The sequence below is a fragment of the Elaeis guineensis genome, chromosome 13 (assembly GCF_000442705.2).
Source record: "Elaeis guineensis isolate ETL-2024a chromosome 13, EG11, whole genome shotgun sequence".
NCBI lineage: Eukaryota > Viridiplantae > Streptophyta > Magnoliopsida > Arecales > Arecaceae > Elaeis > Elaeis guineensis.
This window is the reverse complement of record NC_026005.2, coordinates 2,429,892-2,451,429: the sequence shown is the minus strand read 5'-3', so window position 1 is coordinate 2,451,429 and position 21,538 is coordinate 2,429,892. Positions and strand designations below refer to the sequence as shown.

Here is a 21,538-nt window from a genome sequence, read left to right as displayed (position 1 = left end):
TGCTCTCATTATTCTTAGGGAGTCAAACTGCTCCTATCTGCAACATACATGATAGGGGCATGCAGAATCTAATATCCACTGTCGGAAAGAAGTAGATATCTCATCAGATATCTCCAGGACATCTCCATCTGAATCAATGCCGACCGTCGCTACAGCAGCCACCGTCTGATTTTTGAGTTGAGAGCAATCTCTGGCTAGATGCCCCAACTCCTCACACCAGTAACACCTGATTTTGCTCAAGTCCCTCCTGAACTTAGACCACCCTCGTTGCGATCTCCTGTCGCTCCGCCTACTACCTCCTGCTCCTCCAGAAGCCACCAAAGCTGAACTACCGCCACCTGAGCTCGAAGCCGGATTCTCCTCCTGAGAACCTCGTTCTGGAGTATCGCCACACTGACTTCGTCCATCTTGATAGTGCTCTTCCCCACTAGAAGAGCAATCACCAAGGACTCATACGAAGGGAGAAGCGACGCTAGCAAAACCAGCATCCTGGTCTTCTCCTCAACATTCTCACCAACACTGAAGAGGTCGGTGAGGATCTTCTGGAAGTGGCTAGATGCTCCTGCATGCTCTGTCCCTCAGTCATCCACAGTTGGTAAAACTGTCTCCAGAGGAAAAGAGTATTGATGAGAGACTTCGCCATGTACAACTCCTTGAGCTTCGATCACAGCACCATGGGGAAATCTCGCTCAGCACATGGATCACCACCTCATCCGTAGGTACATACAGATGGTACTCACCACCTGCATCTGTAGCTGTTTCCAATCCCGTATCTCCATGGTATCGGCTTCTCATCGCATAAGAGAGCATCGATCAACCCCTGTTGGATGAGCACGTCCTTCACCCTTGCCTGCCACAAGGAGAAATTACTCTTACCATCAAATTTGTTGATCTCCATCTTGATTAATCTGTCTTCTCCATCTTCAGTCTTGCTCACCACCGCTACAATCTACGTTTTTGTACCGCCTCGCTTTGATACCACTTGTTGGATGGATGTCTGGCCAGGACATCACCTTCTGGGACTTTTCAGTACCACGCGATGCAGCAGGAAGAAAGAAGAAACAAAACAAAAATAGTCAAAATAGTGGATCACCACAAAAGGGCTTGTCTCCACGGGGCATGCAAACTTCACTATAAAAAAAATTTTACAAGAGGAGACTCACCCTCAACCTTGTACATCCAGTTCTCTCTCACAGAAAGTTCTCCTCATAAAAGCTCTCTCTCTTGATGACCCCCTGAACCTTGAAGTGCCCGCGTCCATTTCCAGGAGCCCTGCTCCTTCTTTCTCAAGGCCTCATGCCTCTCTCTTTCTCTTTGGGGTTCCCGCGATCACAGGAGATCACAGGTCTCTCCCGTGAAAATAAGCCACCACTCACACAGGCCACTTGTTCCCGTTCCCAAGCCTTTATAGGCCTTAAACAAGAGTTAGATTAGGATTAGAAATCCTAATCTGGCTCAAATAGACCTTAAATAATCTCCTCCAGCCGTGGATCGAAAGCAGGATCAACCCACGCTTTTGATAGCGATCAGTCTAAAATAGTGCAGTAGATTGCGTGAAACATGGAAAACCCCACGTGGTCACAGGTCCAACCGTAGACCTCTGGTCCACGATGGATCGGGGTAAAGGGCCAGGCTCGGTGCCTGGCCTGGGCCAGCCCGCACGTGCGGGCAGCGTGGGCTCGGCCGGGCCCACCGGCGCGTGGGTTGGCCGCCGCCCGCTGGGTCCGCATCCCGCGCGTTGGTCCCGCCTAGGCCGCGCCTCCGCCGGCCCCACCGCCGACCGCTAGCGGTCCTCCGCCGCCTCGGATCTCGTGCCGACTTCAAAAGCTCGTATCTCCTCCATCTGAGTTCGTTTGGGTGATCTTGGTCTCGTTGGACTCCGTTTTTCACCACGGACCTCGCTGTGGGCTCAATATGGCTGAATCTCGAGACGTCAAATCCTAACAAATGGCTATGATTAGTCCTATAATAGTATAAAGAGATTAGTCCTAAAAATAAATATGCAATGCATCCACATTGTTGGGATGAAATTCGTTCCAAATGAAGGTGCTAGAGCATGATGAAGCCTGACGAGTCGACGCGGTCGGATTTGCAAGAAAAATTTTATCGGAGGTGGCTCAGGCGGGACCTCCGACGCTCAAGTCAGATTTCTCGCAATAGAAGAAAAAAAGGAGTCTTTTTGAGAGGACGAGGAGGCCTACTTTTGGATCCTCGCATTTCTTTTATTTATACAGAGAGACTGGAGCTGTGGAAGAGCATGAATAATCAAGATGTTTTATCCCATTGAATGTCTTAAAGTCGTGCCTAGCAATATTGCCTCTTGCATATGGGTAGCCACCCATATTTAAGATACGCTGATAACGATGGTGGAGGGCATGGAGAGCTCACCCTACTTATGATTATCTCTATTTATTAATGGGGGATGTGATGGGCTATAAAAAGCCTTCTACAACCATCATGACAGGCCACAATGTCAGTAGACACTTTGGCACCACCAGAGATGGATCAGCAAATATAGACCATTTAATAAGAAAAGAGCTTCGGGCTATCCGTTAGCAACTTCAGTTTGGCTGAAGTCAATATAAGCGGGACCATGGAGCCATCATGGGTGGCTCTTGGGTCACCCGAAGTGCTCAAAAAAAGGGACTTTGGACTTATAAATCTGGCAAAGCCCGGCATCTTCGAGGCCATGTGCATGTAGAGGAGAAGCTTCGGCCCTAAAAAGTGCATGAGGGAGCACATTCTTCTTTTTCCCTTGGGCTGCTATATTTTCTCTCTCCATTGCTTCCTCTCTTATCTTCTTGTCTTGTTGTGTTGCCCATGGCCTATGAGAGGATGGGATGTGAGTGGAAGAGGCATTTAATACCTCCTTTAGGTTCAAATGACTAAGGGCTCCCTTATGCATATGCACAGTGAAGTACAATCGAGAATTACTGAGGTGCACTAAACAGCATAGCCGATGAAATTTTTTGCACTGTCAGTGGGCTGGCCATCCGTTGCACACTGAGCCTCTAATCTCTTTTTATTTTAAAACCCAATAATCAATCAATGGAGGATCGATCGATGGAATATTTCCTAAGCCATCCGCTTGGGTCCGGTTCATGGATAGAGCTGAGACTGAAGTGGATCGACAGCCGATGCAGAGGCCAAACCATCATGGGGCTTGTAAATCGAACAAAAATGGAATGAACACGAGGAGTACGGGACATGTGGAGAGGAGCGGGCACCTCAAAATATTTTGATATAGTCTTGACTAACATATAATTAAAGTAAAGATTGGCCAACGATCCTCGAGAAGAAGTCTGAATCATGGCACCTCTTAGGTCGATGCCTGAGGTTCGACGGTCCGACTTCGGCCTCTGCTATATCCATCTTCTGTACAGCTGGGCATTACCCCAACAGTCTTAGTATTATTTCAGTCTCTTCTTTTTTAGAAAATCCTTTAGAATACCTAGCCAGCAAGCTTCCAGCCAGCCATCAATGAATCCAAACAGTACTCAGGGTACGTCACATTAGATAAAGCCAAAGGCACCTACTTTTATTATTTTGTAGTGGCTGGAGTTACCCCCCAACATAATCCAAACAGTACTCAGGGTACGTCATATTAGACAAAGCCAAAGGCAGCACCGACTTCTATTATTTTGTAGTGACGAGGAGTTACCCCCAACAAGCATATACCATCATCAGCCCCAACTACTAGGTCCAGAAGAACTAACTTTGCCAGCGATCAACCTCAGTTGCTAAATCCAGGAAAAACTAGTTTCTAATCGTATGATCAACAATCAATCCCACTGACTAGAGTCAAATCATAATTTAACTAAAAAATTTTCTAATAATTTTATAATAACTAATTTTTTATAATAATCATATTTATTTTTATATAATACAAATCAAATTTTTCATATCACATTTTCACAAACAAGAGAATAATTTTTTGTTCAAAATTCTTACAAGAATAAACATATAAAATTTTATTTCTAAAGTCATGCAACATTAAAACAAAAAAATCATCTTATTTTAAATTTTATGATCATGCTAAAGTGACACCATACTTGACCTATAATTTTGAAATCATTAATGGAGTCCAATATTTCAAGGCCTAGTTGGTTATGTGTTTGGAGCTGATTAGTACACGTGCATGCTTGCTCGCTGGGCCTATCTGTAACCAAACTTCCATTTAGTTCAAATTTTAAAATTCGAATTGAGATGTCAATCATCCTGATTTTATTTCAAATTTGACTTCATGAGATAGCCACTGAGATCTTCATGGACCACCGTGAAGGATAACAAGAAACAAGCTTATATAAAAACTTTGGGTTAAAGATCTCAATCACTAAACAGAAAATAATCTATGCAAGAATGCAAATTTCCTTTCAAAATTCTCTCTTTGCTTCCTTTCTCTCTCTCTCTATTTTTCCTCTATTTCTTTTCTTCCTCCCTCCACTTTCCCTCTAAGCAACTGATCGAAGATTTTGCCTCGCACCTTCATTGATCATGCTCGTACAAGCTACGGGTCATCGTACCTAGAGAACATTATTACAAGATAGTTGTCATTAGAGGGCAAAATTTTTTTCAAGGAAATGATCCTACATTCCTAAGATTCCAGGCCTACCTTGATTATTTCCTTCTAAATATTTACTTAGATTTTAATTATTTGAAATTATTGGAAATATTTGCACGTTATTTCATTTTCCAACATATATGGAGCGAGCCAGGACCACCCTGCAGATACAAATGGACCCATCCATTTCCATGGCTGAATTTTCAACCTAACCAAACCTGCCTACTCTGAAAAACAACAAGAGCATAAGTCCAGCCAACAATATATTCCAGAATTCTGCAGGCCACGTGAGTCTCAGGACCACAGCGCAGCAACTCACTCGCGATTCAGGAAAGCAATCACGCGCTCCATCTTGGCCACGGCACTGTCGCAAGTGGGATTCTGGAGATGAAACACATGGTTCTCCCCTTCCGACTCCAGCAGCTCCGCCTGCCCTCCCCACCCACTCCCCTTCAACGCCTCGTAGTACGCCCTCCCCCTCTCCTTGATAAAATCTTTCTCCGCCACCGTCACCAGCACCCGCTCGCACGGCAACCCCTCCAACCCCGGCGCCCCCTCGGCCAGCGGATTAATCCAAGGGTCGTCCACCCCGGTCGTACCCGGGCACGCGAACCTCCACAACTCCTCCGTCTTCCTCCTCGGCTCCGGGTCCCTGCTCTCCGACCCCACGGGCTTCGACCCCCAGAAGAACGGATGGACCAAAAGCAACCCTTTGATCCGCACCCCAGATCCGAGATCTGTCGTCCCGGCGCGCTGCACCACGTTGTGGGCGATGTTGGCGCCGGCGCTGTCGCCGGCCAAGAAGACGCGGTTGAAGTCGCCGTGCTCGGAAGCCAAGGCTCGGGGCCGCCGCTTGCACCGGCGTGGGAGGCGACCCACTTGGCGGTGGCCCAGGCGTCGTCGTACGCGGCGGGGAGCGGGTGCTCCGGGACCCGGCGGTACTCGACGGAGACGGCGAGGATCTGGGCTTGGGAGACGAGGGAGTTGAGGTAGTTGTGGTAGGTTGGGGAGAAGGCGGTCTCGATGACGAAGCCGCCGCCGTGGATGTAGATGAGGATGGGAAGCTTGTTTTTGTTGTCGGTGGTGGTGGGAAGGTAGAGGCGGGCGGAGACGCCGGTGGATGGGTCGATGGTGACGTCTTTGGAGGTGACGCCGGTAGCGGGGTCAACGGAGGCGGGGACGACGTCGGTGCCGAGGAGGCGCTCGATGCGGCCGCTCTTGTAGATGCGGATGAAGGGGAAGAGGTCGAGTTGGACTTCGTTGTCGGGATCCATGGGAGGGGAAGATGGAGAGAAAGAGGATGGATAGTGGTGAGAGAAACTGGGAGATTGGTTTGGCCGTGGCTCCGTGGCCTCATATTTATCGAAAGAAAATAAAAATAGATACAATGGATGCAGTCAAGAGTGACGGGCGACAGAAGGAAAGGACAAACACGGAAACAGGAAAGAAACGTCGCAAATGGTGTAGTCCGGTGGAATTTGTTTCCATTTCCATGGTTTTCCAGGGACGGCAGATTGCGAAACAAAAGAAAACGATCGGTTTAGGAATTGGGAAAGGCTGTTTGATTATTCTTTCGGTCCAATTGGTTGGAGTAATCAAGCATGAAAAAATTAATACTATATCATATTATTATATTTGATATTAAAAAAAAAAAATGAGATAGAAGATAAAATAAACGGTAGATTTTATATCTATTTTATTAAAAAAATAAGATAAATATCATTAAAAGGATGATATTTTTTTTAATATTGAATTACAAAATAAAGATAATATAAAATTATTATTTTTTTGATGAAAATATCTTGACTTATATTATATTATATTAATCACATAATTAATAATATTACTATATATTGTATTAATATATTATGAATATTAACATACAGATAAATAATATTTATAAATAATAATATATTTAATATAATAATATGTTTATTAGTAAATATCAATAATTAATAAATAATCAATAACTATTTAATAATTAACATATTTATTTAGATTTATTTATAATAGCAATTATATATATAATTTAAAAATATTTATTAATTTATGTTAATATATTTTAATATCCAAAATAGATAGTATAGATAGCGTTCATATAAGTGGATCATAAATAGTCAATAAATGGACTAAAAAAATATTACTTAGATTGTTTAATATTCAAGAGCATTACTAAAAAATTTATAACATTCCCATGAATGATTACCTCCAACCAAATATATTTTTTTTTCTAATATCATTTTTTATTATAATTTTTCACCAACCAAATATAATAAAAAAAAATTTCTTCATAATTATTTTTTTAGATGAATGATTCATAAGAAATATTAAATTATCCCATAATCCATATACTCTAACCAAACCAACCCTTATAATAATATTTGGCCCATCAATTAATGAATCCAGTATAAAATCTAATATGGTATGTTAGATATTCTAAATAGCTATTTGATGTTAAAAAGAAGGTGGTTTATTTTAAAATATATTTAATTAAAAAATTTAGATTTTAAAATAAAATAAAATAGTAACTCACGTTCAACTATTTGGTTAGAGTAACTAATTTTTATTTTATTTTAAGAGAAATGAGAATACCTCAATTTGCAAAAATCTAATCCTAATTTTTTTCAATAAAATTTTAGTTTAAGTAATAAATCAAATGCATCAGAAAATATCTTATTTTGTTTTTCCTTTCAATTTATCCGAATTTTGATTCCAACTATGCGCGTGAACCAAAAACTCCCCCGGTAGATACCAGCTCTTCGCTCGTTACATCCCAGGCGTCGGCTGTTTGTCTTCACTAAATCACAAATAACAAAGGAAATCAGAACCTTGCATAGCGCTACGGCCGGCTAAACTGCTTGCTGGGCGTTCAGCAAAAGAATATATTTACAATCAAATCAGATTTGAAGCAAACTGTTATGACTACGTAAGGTGTGACGTATACCTGGACTTACTCATTGAAAAAAAAAAAAGAGGACCGTCCATAAAAGTCCTTGCAGGTGCCGAGAGCACGTTTGGTAAGATCCTCAAAATATTATAAGATTGTCAATCACCTTCACCTTTGTGCGTACAAAAGGCAAAATTAAAACAAGAATGGTGATTGTATCCCATATTTAAAGTCATTTGACATCATTTTTGTCACATTTAATGTTGTTGTTCACCAAGTTTCCAAGGACCAAATCACGGCGTTCGTCCAGGTTTCCATTGGTAATCTCCTGTGCGATTTTTATAATTATTTGTCCTAAAGATATACTATATGTGTGCAGACAGTAGGCTTGGTTTAATGGGATGATATGAGCAAGGTTTGGGTTCAGCATGATTAAATGTGGGTAGATTTAACCAATACTTTAAATCCCGGTGAGGTGGAGTGTCTGGCACGTCGTGAGAAAGGAGAACAGGACTTAGAAAGTCATCTATGTAAAATGAAAGCGGATGAAAATGAAAAAAAAAAAAAAAAAAGGAAGGAAGGAAGAAAGGCGGAAAAGTGAAAGAAAGAAGAAGAAAAAAAATATATAGAGATGGGGAAAGAGATAAAGGAAAGGAAGGAAAAAAAAAAGAAAGAAGAAAAAATAAATAAAGAAAGAAATAAAAAAATAGAAAAAAGATGATGGTCATCTGTTAGAAGGCGCAATTACGACTGTCACCGTGATAGCATGGGATATCAAGGTATCTTATTTCATGAAGATATTAATTATATTTATTTTATAGAATTTAAAATTTTAAATTTAACCGTGCTAAATACTAGATGTATGGTTGTGTGAAGCAAAAAAAGGGCATTAAAATGAAGCAGATGTGTAAAAGAAAGGAACACAACATGGGCACCACATTTGAGATAGAGTCACTCCTGAAATTGATTATGGTTGAAGAAAGGAATTTTGTTGGTTTACGAGTAGTTCTACAAGAAAGTTTTCTTGTTTACCGGATATAATAGGACATCAGGACATGATCTACAGGCTCTTTTTGATAGTTCTCACTTCTCACAACTAACCTTTATCCATAGTCGGTCTCCATGGAAATAAATGTCCAGGAACCGTATCCTTCTTATCTAGCACGATGACCATTCCATCCTAGAGAAAGATTACGTATACATAAATTTTAATTTTTGTTTGGAAAAATATGATATTATACAAAGCAATGTTTGCAATTATCCAATTTGTACATTTAGATGTCTATAGGAGATACGAAATGCTGCTTGGGTTTTACCCGGGGAAAAGAAAATGATAAAAATAGTTGTTTATAAAATTGAACAAAATTTGCCTTTCAAATTCCTATTATTCTATAGTATAATAATATATTATTCAACGTAAAAAAAAAAAACTAGACATTTTCAATTTTAATTAATAAGATGCACAAAATATAACAGGAGCCCTCTAAGTCTGTCATAAAAGCCATTACATGCAGTATTGGCCTGAGCAGAAACAGAGAAAACACGACAGGAACAACATGTACTCCAGCAGCACAAAATTCATACAACGGGATTGCAGACAATTTAGACCGAAAACTCCCAGCTGGAACCAACTTAACGCTACAGCTTCTTGTACTTTAAGGCCTCTAAAATTTCAGAAGCAATGGTTAGGATGGGTTACCTATATTACATTTGAGAAATTCTTTGTGGAACACACCACGTTGTATGATTGGCCAATGTAACCATCGCTTTCCAATGCGCATTTAATGCCTACAGTTTCATTTTTTCATTTAAAAATTTTATATAATAAAAATATATCTATTTTTTTTAAAAAAAATTATGATATCCTGTGATATATTATGACTTCCTATGCAGAATGTCATAATATGACATAGAAAATTATGACATTCTGTGGCATATTATGACATCCTACATCAAATTATAGCTTTCTGCATATAAATATCATAATATGAGCCAGGATATTATAATATGAACCAAGATGTCATTATATACAAAACACATTTTTGTCTAACCACTTTTTAATGCGTATTTAATACCTCTTGTTCCACTTTTTTTCATTTAAAAACTTTGAATAATGAAAATGCGTCTGCCCTTTAAAAATAATTATGACGTCATGTGATATATTATGACATCCTACGTCAAAATTATGACTTCATACATGAAGGACGTTATAATATAGACATAAAATATCATAATTTTTTTTTAAATAAATAAAAATATTTTTACTATTCAAAATTTTCAAATGAAAAAAATAAAAATGCAAGCATTAATTGTGCGTTGAAAAGCGATAATTACATAAATCAATCACATAAAAAAGTATTCTCTATGCCAGATTTTTTATACCACCCAAGATGCACAAAAAATAGCCTATTACATTTACATATCATAGGGAAACCTTTAAATGAATCCCTTCACCCATAAGATATTTTGCGTTGCAGAGCTCATGTTGCAAGAAGGATGACAAGCTTGACGATGAATCCGGAAGGCATCCCATACAAGTGATGCTTCATTGCAGCAAATGAAATATTCTCAATCCCGAAACATTTGGGTAACCACTTTGATTTGCTGTCATTCATGCAATCTGGGAAAAATGGCTTAATTGATCACTTCTCATCCAGCCAACAAGGATTGAGTCACACAAAAATATACACCCGCTGACTAGCGAGCCATTTCAAAAAAATTCTTTGATGTTAGAAATTAGCATACAGGGGCAACTAGAACCCTGAGAACCATTCTTAACATCAATTTGAATGACAAGAATGAACATCTATCAACACATTCAGAAGAAAGAATTAGGAGTCAAATTTTCTAACATATAAAACCTGAACATATCGGAGAGATCTCTCTGTGCACGCGCGCGCGCAGGGATCACAGCCGACATCCATGGGTAGAGAAGATCGGAAATACTTCATTAATGATACAATACAAAGAGAACAACAACAAAAGCAGTGTCTTGAGAGCTCTGAAAAAAAAAAAGATGCACCCCAAAAATCCTAGGATGGAGTGTTAAATTCCAAACATTTGCAAGTTGTGATATTAGCTTACGTACTAAGTTTAAATGATCGTCCATTATTTGACTCCTCCAAGACATGTTTTTATATCGTAATTTGATACATCAACAAGCAATCAAGCATGTTTGCTGCAATTTCCGGTCAATGGATAATATCATAACTTCCAGTGCTTGGAATTTCATAGAAAGGAGCAAAAAAAAAATCACTTTAAATACATTTCACATGAAATAAATTTATTTGTTAACAATCTTTACTCTAAAAATCATAATATTGTGCTTGAATAAGATAGAAATAGCATGACTGCTGTGAGGACATCTTGATGTACAGACATCTGTCTCTTCCAATCATCTCGCGCTAGTCCTGCAATATCCTTACCCCAAGATGCTTTTTCAACCTCATCTCCCATTGCATTCTTTTTGTCTTCAAGCCATATCTCATTTGTCTACATCATATACTCCATCAAAATATGTAGTCCAAGACTTTGTTCAAGTGAAGCTCCTATATAACGTAGGGAACAATCCAGCCTCATGATTCCTATGACCATGTCCTGTTCAGCTCAACTGTATAAATGTCTCTGTATATAGTATATATTGCACACCATTTAAACCTCCAAGAAAAAGACAATACAAACTCAATTACCTGTTTTTAACCAATGAATGCTTTTGGAGATGGCATTTCCGACCATCTAGTCTTCTAGTTTTAGCTTCACATCACATTCATTAGTATAAAAATTTGAATTCATAGAAATTAGGGTAAAAGAAAATACTAGAGTATGGACCGGTTTCATTTTTCATGTGCCAGATCTTGCAAATTCCATGAAATTTGTTCAAACATTCCAACAAATCTGTATATAATGCCAGAATAGTAAGGCTTAAAAGAAAGATCCATAGATGCCATATACCATAGAGGAAAGCAACAACCACCTCAACTAAAACTTGAGAGCCAGTTTATGACAAACATTTTTTACCCAAAAAAATAATGACATAACAAATTGCCAGAGACATGAAGTACCTAATGCTACATTGCCAGAATATGACTGTCCTATTAACATAGGAGATTTGGGTTACAACAAATCAGGAAAAATTAGTAAGTGATTAATCCTGCAGAAAATAATGAGACAAATGCACATCAAAGAAAGAAAAAGTTAGATATAGTGATTCCCTGCCTCATCTCCCACTTTCAGGCAAAGCAACATACTTCTTTTCCTCTACTTTGAATATGAAATCCCCTATTCTCCTTGATTTTGGACAACATGTTGGATTGCCCCATTTTGGAGGCGAGCACTGCCGTCTTCTTGCATAGTGCAGAAAAACTAAATTAATTTATAAAGTTTGTGAAAATCTGAACATTCTTTTTAATCATCTCAGCAATCAGAGCACAGCTAAGAGATTCACTAGTTGAGGAAAAAATTGAACAAAAAAAAAAAAGGTTTTACTAGAAAAAAGGGTTGAGAGTGATGCCATGCGTCAAATAGATGCAGTAGCGGCAGAATTTTCATTAAAACAATTAGCATCACCAAATTTGGAGAGTAAGGTGATAGTCAAACTTGCTCAGAGACAGCACCAGAAAAAATTATTGTATGGGTACTCATCCACATGAATTTGCAACCATTACCTACATGGTAGCTTAAAATTCTTGAAAAAGGCATCAGAAAATAAGCTCTGAAAGCATTACAGCACTGACGTGGTTTCCATATTCCTTAATAATAATCAAAAGAATTTCCAAATCTCTACCAGCCAGAATAGGATAATGAGTATTTGATTTTCTTGAACCTAGCAGCTATTGGTGAAGAAGTGCAAAAGAAAATATTTATGAACAAAACAATATATTTTTGCAAAATATCTGTTTGGCAGGGAATGGATTGGAGAACCACAGCTCATGCATATATTTTTCCACAATACACACATCTATTCATACCAACAAGGCTGAGTGAACCAATGGGAAAGCAAAAGGGCATACTCTGCAGATATATGTAAGTAGGGGCGGAAATGAACCAGACATGAGCAAAGCCAAGCCTGGCTCTACCCCACTTATTTTATAATCGAACCAAGCTCAAGCGCTTCATGAACAGCTTGCTTAAAGGACTAGTGAGAGCTTAAGATTATTTGAAACTTCCAACATATGTGCATGCATATGTGTATGTGTGTGTATATATATAACTTAGAACAATCATTTCAATTATATTTTAATCTTATAGTCAGAATAAATTCTATTATAGATAATCTATATTAAATTAATTACTAAGACAATTACTTTATATAATTATAATTAAATAATATAAAATAAATCATTTATACACTAGCATTTCCAGCTCATAAAAGCGGAGCTCGAACGAGCTAAGCTTCCCTCCGCTTGGCTCGTTTCTCAACCAAGCAAGAGAAATTTAACAAAATTTCAAGCCAAACTTAAGCTAACCTTGCCAATGGCTTGCTCGTCTGCCAGCCCTAGTTTCAAAAGGGGTAAAGCCTAGATCAAAAACTGACTCTAACCATGGGAAATACCTTTTGATGTTATCATTCAAGTTCGCATGCCATTAAATTTTGGATGGATTCACAGAAAATGTCTAACCAAGGGAGTATCCAGCGTTTCACTTGATGCCAAGGTAACATTTAAATGGACTGTGTAGTTTTCTTGATATAGTCTCCCAGCCTGGTGGAGCTAATAGTACACATTAGGGATTCTAGAACCTGGCTTCTAGCAATGCAATATATATGTCCCCATGCCTTCATCCATCACGATAAAATTTAGGTTCTTGAGGGACTTCAAGAACAAACCAAGTGTTTTACAGGAACAAGAGTGAAACAAAGGTAAATTAAAAACTGAAAAACAATACTTAAAGCACAGATTTAACAAAGTAAACAAGGGAAGAGGAGGCTCAGATATGCCTCTACAAAATAAGGCATTGCAAGTTCTTTTGTGCCTCAACTAGCCAGCAGCTGCAAGCGGTTGCCCATGGAAAAGCAGACCATCAAAGCTTGCTCTGCCACTAGAACAAGAAAAAATAGATACCCCCTGCAACAAAGGAACAAATGATCTTCGGATACATCTTGCATTGGCAATTGGAGTCATTGCCCTTGCTTAAGACCTCAAAATCACAAATATCACAACCCCAGGTTAGCTCTAATATCATTTATAATGACCCAAGAGCTCACAAAAATTGGGCTAGACAGAAGGTTCTTGACCCTGCTTTTAAGACCTCCCAGTGCATACCCAATGTAAGACAAGCAGGACCTCACAGGAACATTAAAACAGAAAAGTTTTGGAGATAAGGTTAGGCATTTTAGAATCTTTCTCCCGCAAGAGAGGATTGGTGCCATCAACAAACAAATGCAAAAGAAATGCCTTATCATCTGGTCAAAGATTTGAGGAACGTATGGGTCCCCCTCAGTTTATAGACCAAATTGGGGTTGCACAGCATTTTCCATCTAACAATAGTTGCAACGCAGTTGCCTGAAGAACAGCAGACCATCTGGAGTCACTGTGCCTATCATTAGAAAGGACATGCAGAGAAGAGAAGATGGCGATCACTGAACCAAAGAAAGGTGCCTGTCATTAAAAATTCTATCTTCAAATAAAACCTCCATCTGGTATTTCACTAATTTATTGACAAAAGGAACAAACACAGAGACAACAAACTTATATTTTTAGTTTTGTTATAATATTCCTGATTTTTTTTCGTCAAAAAAAAAAAATCCTGATTTTTGGTTATTTGAACTATTTCTAAACTTTTTGACAAAATTACCAGATTTTTTCATGGTTCCAAATACCTTGTTCATAAATGCTAAACTTGTGACCACAAATAAAAATGGACAAAATGATAGCAGAGAAAAGAAAGTGCAGGCATCACCAACTTGGGAGGGTAAAAAGGAGAAGGAAACACTCATCAGAACCAAGACCACAAACTTCTTCATATGGGTACCCATCCCTGAGTTCATTCATTCATTCATTCATTCATTCATTCATACATACATACATACATACATACATACATACATACATACATATGTGTGTGTAGACACATATATATACGTGTGTACACACACACACATATATATATATATATATAATCACTTGGCAAATGAAAAAATCATATAAGTAAAAAATATTAAGACAATACTGTTACCATGAAGAAAATAGAAACACACCGAATGACAGCAGAAGAAAAGGAATGATGGCATGAAAGTGTAAAGTTGGCCTTGCAAACCAGGAAGGGTAAAAGGCAGAGGCAACAATTCTTACACTCATCCACCGGACCCAGTGAAGGCTCCCTGCACCCCTTCAAAATGAGCTGCAACCATGAACCTCCTAAATGTCAAAATCTTTGAAGAAGAAAAAAAATGTTTTATAACCAACCATAAAAGAAAACATTGATATGACCAGAAATAAGGAGGTAACATGTCCTCAAAGATCTACCACCTTAGTGGGTTAGATAAGTATTGGGGCCTCTTTGGATATCCCTATAGAATTAGGCTGAAAATCCTACAAGATTTGTCAATTAGGCCAACCATTTGAGCATAGGTCTATCAGCCAATCCTGCAAGTTCTGTAGGAGGGAAAAAAGGACTTCCTGCAGCCCAAAGGTTGGGAATTTGGCAGGCCCTTAGAGTTAACACAGGTGAAGCCGGCTTGCAGACCATCCAAAGTCCCCAACAAAACATTAGAGAAGACATGTAAAGAAAGATGAGGAGCTGAGCCATCATCGCTTCTGATCATTAGAACAACTCATGCAAGAGAACTTGTTTTGCATGAAAATATACTTTATTTTCATTTTGTAGCAGTTCGTCAAGTTCACCCTTTTTTTTTTTTTTTGTTCATTGAAGAGTTAGGGCATGAAGTTATAGTATAGTCCAATTTGAACTACTCACACAATAATTAAAAAAATAAAAATATTAAACCTCTTTCATGCAAATTTGCGGACCATGGAGGTGACACATATGCAGAGGTGACATGGTCAATTGGTTTATCCCTGGACCTGATTTGAGAGGCTCCAGTAAGAAGTACCTTCCTTTGTGATGGCGGCACCACTACAAGAAACATAGATGGAGCTTGCAAGGAAAAGCATGGAGAAGCTTGGACTAACATCAAGGGTCCAAAATAGGGATACTTGTCAAACGTGGATCCATAAAACAGATCTCAGTTACTTGGCAAAAGGCTGGATGGTTATGGTTACGATCATAAATTTGTCCCTTGATCTTTTCCCGCAAAAAGAAATAAAAGACTAGCCCTAAGGCAGAAAACTGAACGCTGAGGGTAACTTCTGTGCATATTCTTCTTCAGACGATCTGTAGGCCAATGAAAACGAAGACAATTCTTAATTCAGTATTCCTCCGGAAATTTGTAGAACATGTTACTATGAAAGAAATAGAATCCGATGAAAAACAAAAAAAAGAGAGAGAGAGGATACAACTACCGTGTGCATTCGTATCATTCGCAGAATAGAAGTTAGCAAGCAACAATACTAAGTACCAACATGATAGTTTCACACGCCCATTCACCAGCCTTGTTCAAGCCTCGGCGCACCTCTTTGAAATGACTTGCAATCATAATTGCACAAAGGTCTTAAAGCTACATAAACAACTCTAAATGAAAACTATTTTAATACTGCAAACAAGAATGCCATATATCCCCACCATCAAGAATGCAAATCCCCAAATGCCTGTCAATCCAAATGGGACAAATTAGTATGGTTTCCAGATAATTAGCTGCTTATGATACAACATATATATGCTAATTGTTTATCCACCACTACATCATATGAGACCATGAGGGTCCTAGCGAAGAAACCAAGTCTTTCATGGGCAACGATCCTGAATACTGAAATTGCATTCCTACCCTTCCTGGCAACACGTAACACTGGGCATCGCAACAGTCCTGACCACCACAAAGGAGTGCAAGAACTGAGCGGTGACAATACCAGTAACCTTTAGCACTATTTTTTCTTCAAGTAGGGCTTTCAGAACCGTAGTTTCTTATAATGCAAAATATTTTCCGAACCAACCTTTCACCCGTCACCATATCACTTGGATTCCTATGTGACTTCAGGAGCAAACCAAGTCTTTCACAGGCAACAAAATGAAAAATAAATAGAACAAAATAATTTTAAGAACGGAAAAATGGCATTTAAAGTAAAGCTTTAACAAAGTCAAGAAAGAGAGGAAGAAGAGGCTCGGATCTGCCAATTTATAATGAGGCATTGTAAGGTCAACTGTGCCTCATCCACCAGGCGGCCACAAGCGGTTGCCTTTGGAGTGGCAGACCATCCAGACTTGTCCTGTTGCTACAACAATAAGAATAGAAATGTTTAACATCACAGAAGTCCTCTCTCCCAACATGTCAAAGAAAAGTGCCTTTCAGATGCATCTTGCACTGGCAGTCATCACAGCCTCTTTACAAACAGAATATTGCTACCAAAACAACCCGTTTTGTTTCGCATGGCAAGGAGTTTTTTGGGTACTGTGGTAGAATTCCATAATAGAGATAAAAGTGGATCAGATAATATCCATCCAAATCTATTTTTGTATCCAAATCTATCCGGATATGGATATAAATTTGAACATCCACTAATATCCATATCTATATCAATGTCCATCGAAAGAAAAAGCAAATGGATAGAGATATGGATGTGAATAAATAACTATCTGATATGTATAAGAATATCCAATCCTATTTGTAATCATATTTAATCTTATATAAATCTCATGGACTTTTAAGAGAAATAAATGACCCTATTAACATGTTATTGAATTAATTTACCATATATTGAGTGATATATTTGATTTTACAGTCACAAGGTTAAACTAATTTACATCCAATAAGTATTTGCATCTGTTTTAAAACAAATACAGATATGAATTTTTGCATCCGACTCCATATCTTCCAAATATAAACAAATAAGAACATGGATAATACTGATATATGATCCATATCCAATCCACTTTTAGTCCTATTTCATAGCATCAATCATGTGCTAAACAAATATGAAGGCCAACGAGTGACACCAAAAGGTTGTTGCATTATCATCATCCCCAGTAACGCCGCCATCACCACCGCCACCGCCGCCGCCGCGGCCACCACCACCATCACAAGAACAAGAAGGGAAAAATGAAACAAATAAAAATGCTTTATTAACTCAAAATATAACATAAAAGGTCACTCAGCTGGTCTGTTCTATTATTTTTGTTCACTTTGAATTTGCATTGTGAATTGTGCCACATAATGAAGCAATATGATGATGCAAGATAATTTAGTTAGACATTCTTGAGTGATTTTTCTGAGTTACCATAGCATTGCACATTCATAAACGACAAGGCTGAGTGAAGCCCAGCGAGAGCAAGAAAGCAACCTGTGCAACAGATATATGTTGGAAGAGAAGCATGGCCCAAGTCACATACCTGAATCTGGCACTGTGAAATGCCTTCTGACATTATTCAAGCTTTTATTCATTCAATTCTCAATGGTACTCCATTTGATGCTAAGCCAAGAGTTAAACGAACATGTAGCCTCAGGAGTTTTAGATTGATAGAGTCTCTCAGCTTTGTGGACCAGATATCAAGTATTAGAGAATCCAGAACCTTAGTTGCTCATAATGCAAAATATATTTCCCCAATCCTTCATCCATCACCATATCATTTTGGTTATCAAGGGACTTCAGGAACAAACCAAGTCTTTCACATACAATAAAGTGACAAAAATGAAAACATAATTTCAGAACTGAAAAGCAGTACTTAATTCAGACATTCAACATGGTAAACAAGGGGAGGAAACAAAGGCTCAGATCTGTTTTAAAATAAGGAATTGCAAGCTTCTGTGTGTCTTAACCACAAGGCGGCTGCAAGTAGTTGCCTGCAGAGTAGCAGACCATTCAAGTTTGCCTTGCCATGAAAACAAGAGCTCAACTCAACTCAACAAAGCCTTGATCCCAAACTAGTTGGGGTCGGCTAAATGAGTATTGCTGTTACAACAAGAAGAAGAATAGAAATGCTTCAAGTCCATCTCTCTCTCTCTCTCTCTCTCAAAGAAAAGTGCTTTTTAGGCACATCTCGCACAAGTCATCACAGACTCCTTTCCAATGTCACATAAACTGGCATGGATCCATGATTTGGACCCTAGCCAAACAGGGGATTTGGCAAAGGGAAATGCTTAGGGGTTCCAGTTATGTGCACCCCAAAAGCTCACCAGAACCATAAATACCAAAATAAAAATACTTCAGTAACCCAAAAATGTAACTCAAGAAATCACTCAGCAGGCATGTCGTATTCTTAAAATTGTTCTCTTTGAATTTACATTATGAAATGCCCCCCATAACGGAGCAACAAATCTGAGAACAAATCCCTTAAGTATTATCAATCATTTAACATAATCTCTTGCAAAATCAGCCCATTGTCCTGCTATAGATATCAATTTTTCATATGGAATAGAACTGCTATTGTACCATCATCGGTGCGTGAGCATTACTCTTTGGCTAAAGCACCACCACTACCACCATAAGAACAACTAGAACAAAAAGAAGAGAGAGAGAGAGAGAGAGAGGGACATTTTTAAAAGGTAGTTTTCGAAACTTATACATTTCAAAACTTTCAAAACATCTGGCAAATTTGTCAAAAGTTTGGAATGATTTCAGATAACCAAAAAACAAAAACAAATAGTAAAACTAAAAAAATAATTTCTAATATACTTGTGAACTTATTTACTCAAAAATAGGCATAAGAGTGGCAACAATAACAAATAATAGCGAGCAAACATCATTAGCAATAACAAATGGTATCATTAATTTGCAAGACAAAAAAATATTAAATTAATCATGAATATCTCGCAAATAAATCACAAAATTTGTGTGTAATACAAAAATAAATGAAAAGTTCTGGAATTAATTTGTTTTTGAAGAACAATTCAAAGAAAAAATATACAAGAATTTTTCAATAATACGGAGAATACCGTAACTATAGCAGTCATCACAGCCACTTCATAGATATAAAACTATTCACATGCAGCTAATAGGCATCCAGACCATTTTTCATATTTAAAGTTGGTTCTCAAAAGGATACAAAGTAGAAAAGTGCAGATTTTTAAAAGACAGTTGTTTTCGTACCTCTTTGTTGTAGACTTTTGTTTAGAGAAAGCTCCAACCTATTGAATAATAAGGGCGCAACTTTAAATGGCAAATATAATTAACCAATCTTTATCATATATTTCCAACCAAAAACCTTCCCACAAGTAATGCTGCTGTCCAAAAGGAAACTTCCATTTAAGAAGACAGCCACTATGTTTTGCAAATTCCATTATTTGGTGGGGAATGGAGGGGGGGAGAAAAAGGATGAACCACAGCTCATGCATGTATTTTTTCCAGACCCACCCATGTGTTCATAAATGACAAGACTGAGTGAAGCGGAAGGAAAGCAAGAAATCATCATCTGCAATAGATACATTGAGGACAAAGGTAAGGCCCAATTCCCATACCTGACTCTCAGAATGTGAAATACCTTCTGATGCTATCATTCAAGTTCTTTTGCCTTTAATTCTGGATGGTCCTTCAGCTGATGCTAAGCCAATGCTTAATGGACACCATAGCTTCATGCTTCAGTTGATAAGGTCTGTCAGCTTGGTGGATCTGAAAGTATGTATTAGGGATTCCAGAAACCTAGCTGCTCATAAGTCAATATTTCTCCAATCCCACATTCATCACCATATCATTTTGGTTAAGGAGGGACTTCAGGAAGAAATCAAATCTTTCAACGATCTCTATATGTAGAAAAGTTTAGAAAACTAACTAAAAACTTAAAAACAGTATTAAATCAGAGACCAAACAAAGTAAACAAGGGAAAAAGGAAAAGAAGAAGCTCAGATCTGCCATTGGAAAATAAGGCATTGCAAGTTCCTCTGCACCTTAACCATAAGGTGGCCGCAAGCGGTTGCCTGCAGTGCAGCAGACCGTCCAAGCTTGCCTTGCCACTACAACAAGAACAGAAATGCTCTCTCTCTCTCTCCCCCCCTCACACACACAGAGAGTAAACGAAAAAGCCTCTTTAGGTGCATCTGACACTGGCAATCATCATAGCCTCTTTATAAATAGATCACTGCTGCTGATCCTCTGTATGAAAAGCATTATTCCAGAAGAGACAGAAATAGGACGGAGAGGGAAAAGAAAAAAAACATGGAACAAAAGCTTGAACTCTGCCTTACAGCAGATCATCCAGAGTTCTCCATGCTCACGATCGCAGAGGAAGACATGAATACATATCAAGGGTGAGAGAAGATTAAGCTCTCAAAACCTCAAGGGACCAACTCACACCACCACAACTCGCACAGAATCCCATATGCTCGAGAAACAAACCCAACTGGAACCTAAGAAACCCCTCCGATCTCCCTCAAGTGCTCTCCTTCCCCAGATCTCCAGAAAAGAGAATGACATGAAAAGAAAATGAAGCACAAAGAAAAAAAATTGATCAACATATGTCAAAAAAGGTCTTACCTTTGTTTTTGTAGATTTTTCATATGTTTCTTTTCTCATGGTTTTTCCTTTGTCTTTGCCATCCTCAAGGGCCCATTCTTTGGTGGGTAAACATCATAGTGAAGTTAGTTAACTTTCCCATTAACCAACTTACCCATGTTCTCATGCTTCTCTAGATGGGTAAATTATTTTTCCATGAATAACCTTTTTATTTCATTCTTAATATACCCTAACCCTATAATAATAATAATATAATATAATACCATCTTATATATACTATAATATTATTACCAGGCAACAATAATTTATTGTTTTAATATAATAATATATTATAATAATATAATATTATAGTATAATATCTTATTTTATTATTATAATATAATATTAATATCTTATGTTATTATAATATAATATAATATAATGTAATAATGCATTATTTTATATATATATAAACATTATATATTATATTATAATATATACTTTATTTTATTATATAATATAATTTATTATACTATATATAGCATATATTAACTACATTTATGAATATATATGATATCATGTTATATATTATAACATACAAAATAATATTATATT

The 21,538-nt window shown here is 37.9% G+C and overlaps 1 protein-coding gene and 1 long non-coding RNA gene across 4 annotated transcripts; both read right to left on the bottom strand.

Moving 5' to 3' along the window:
* Positions 1-4,660: 4,660 nt before the first annotated feature.
* LOC105060863 (tuliposide A-converting enzyme 2, chloroplastic) lies at positions 4,661-5,907 on the bottom strand. Its single transcript, XM_010944714.4, is given in 2 exon segments — positions 4,661-5,391; positions 5,394-5,907. Coding segments are annotated over 2 exon segments (957 nt in total). The 5' UTR covers positions 5,836-5,907; the 3' UTR covers positions 4,661-4,876.
* Positions 5,908-10,685: 4,778 nt separating this feature from the next.
* On the bottom strand, positions 10,686-21,312 carry LOC105060864 (uncharacterized). Of its 3 annotated transcripts, none has more exons than XR_012136260.1 (3): positions 15,908-21,247; positions 11,138-15,779; positions 10,686-11,045 (listed from the first exon to the last, which is right to left on the bottom strand). It is a non-coding gene; the product is annotated as an uncharacterized lncRNA (long non-coding RNA). The 3 variants fall into 3 exon arrangements; XR_012136261.1 differs by having other exon boundaries at positions 11,138-14,786; positions 15,499-21,246; XR_834495.4 differs by having other exon boundaries at positions 11,138-21,312.
* Positions 21,313-21,538: the final 226 nt, after the last annotated feature.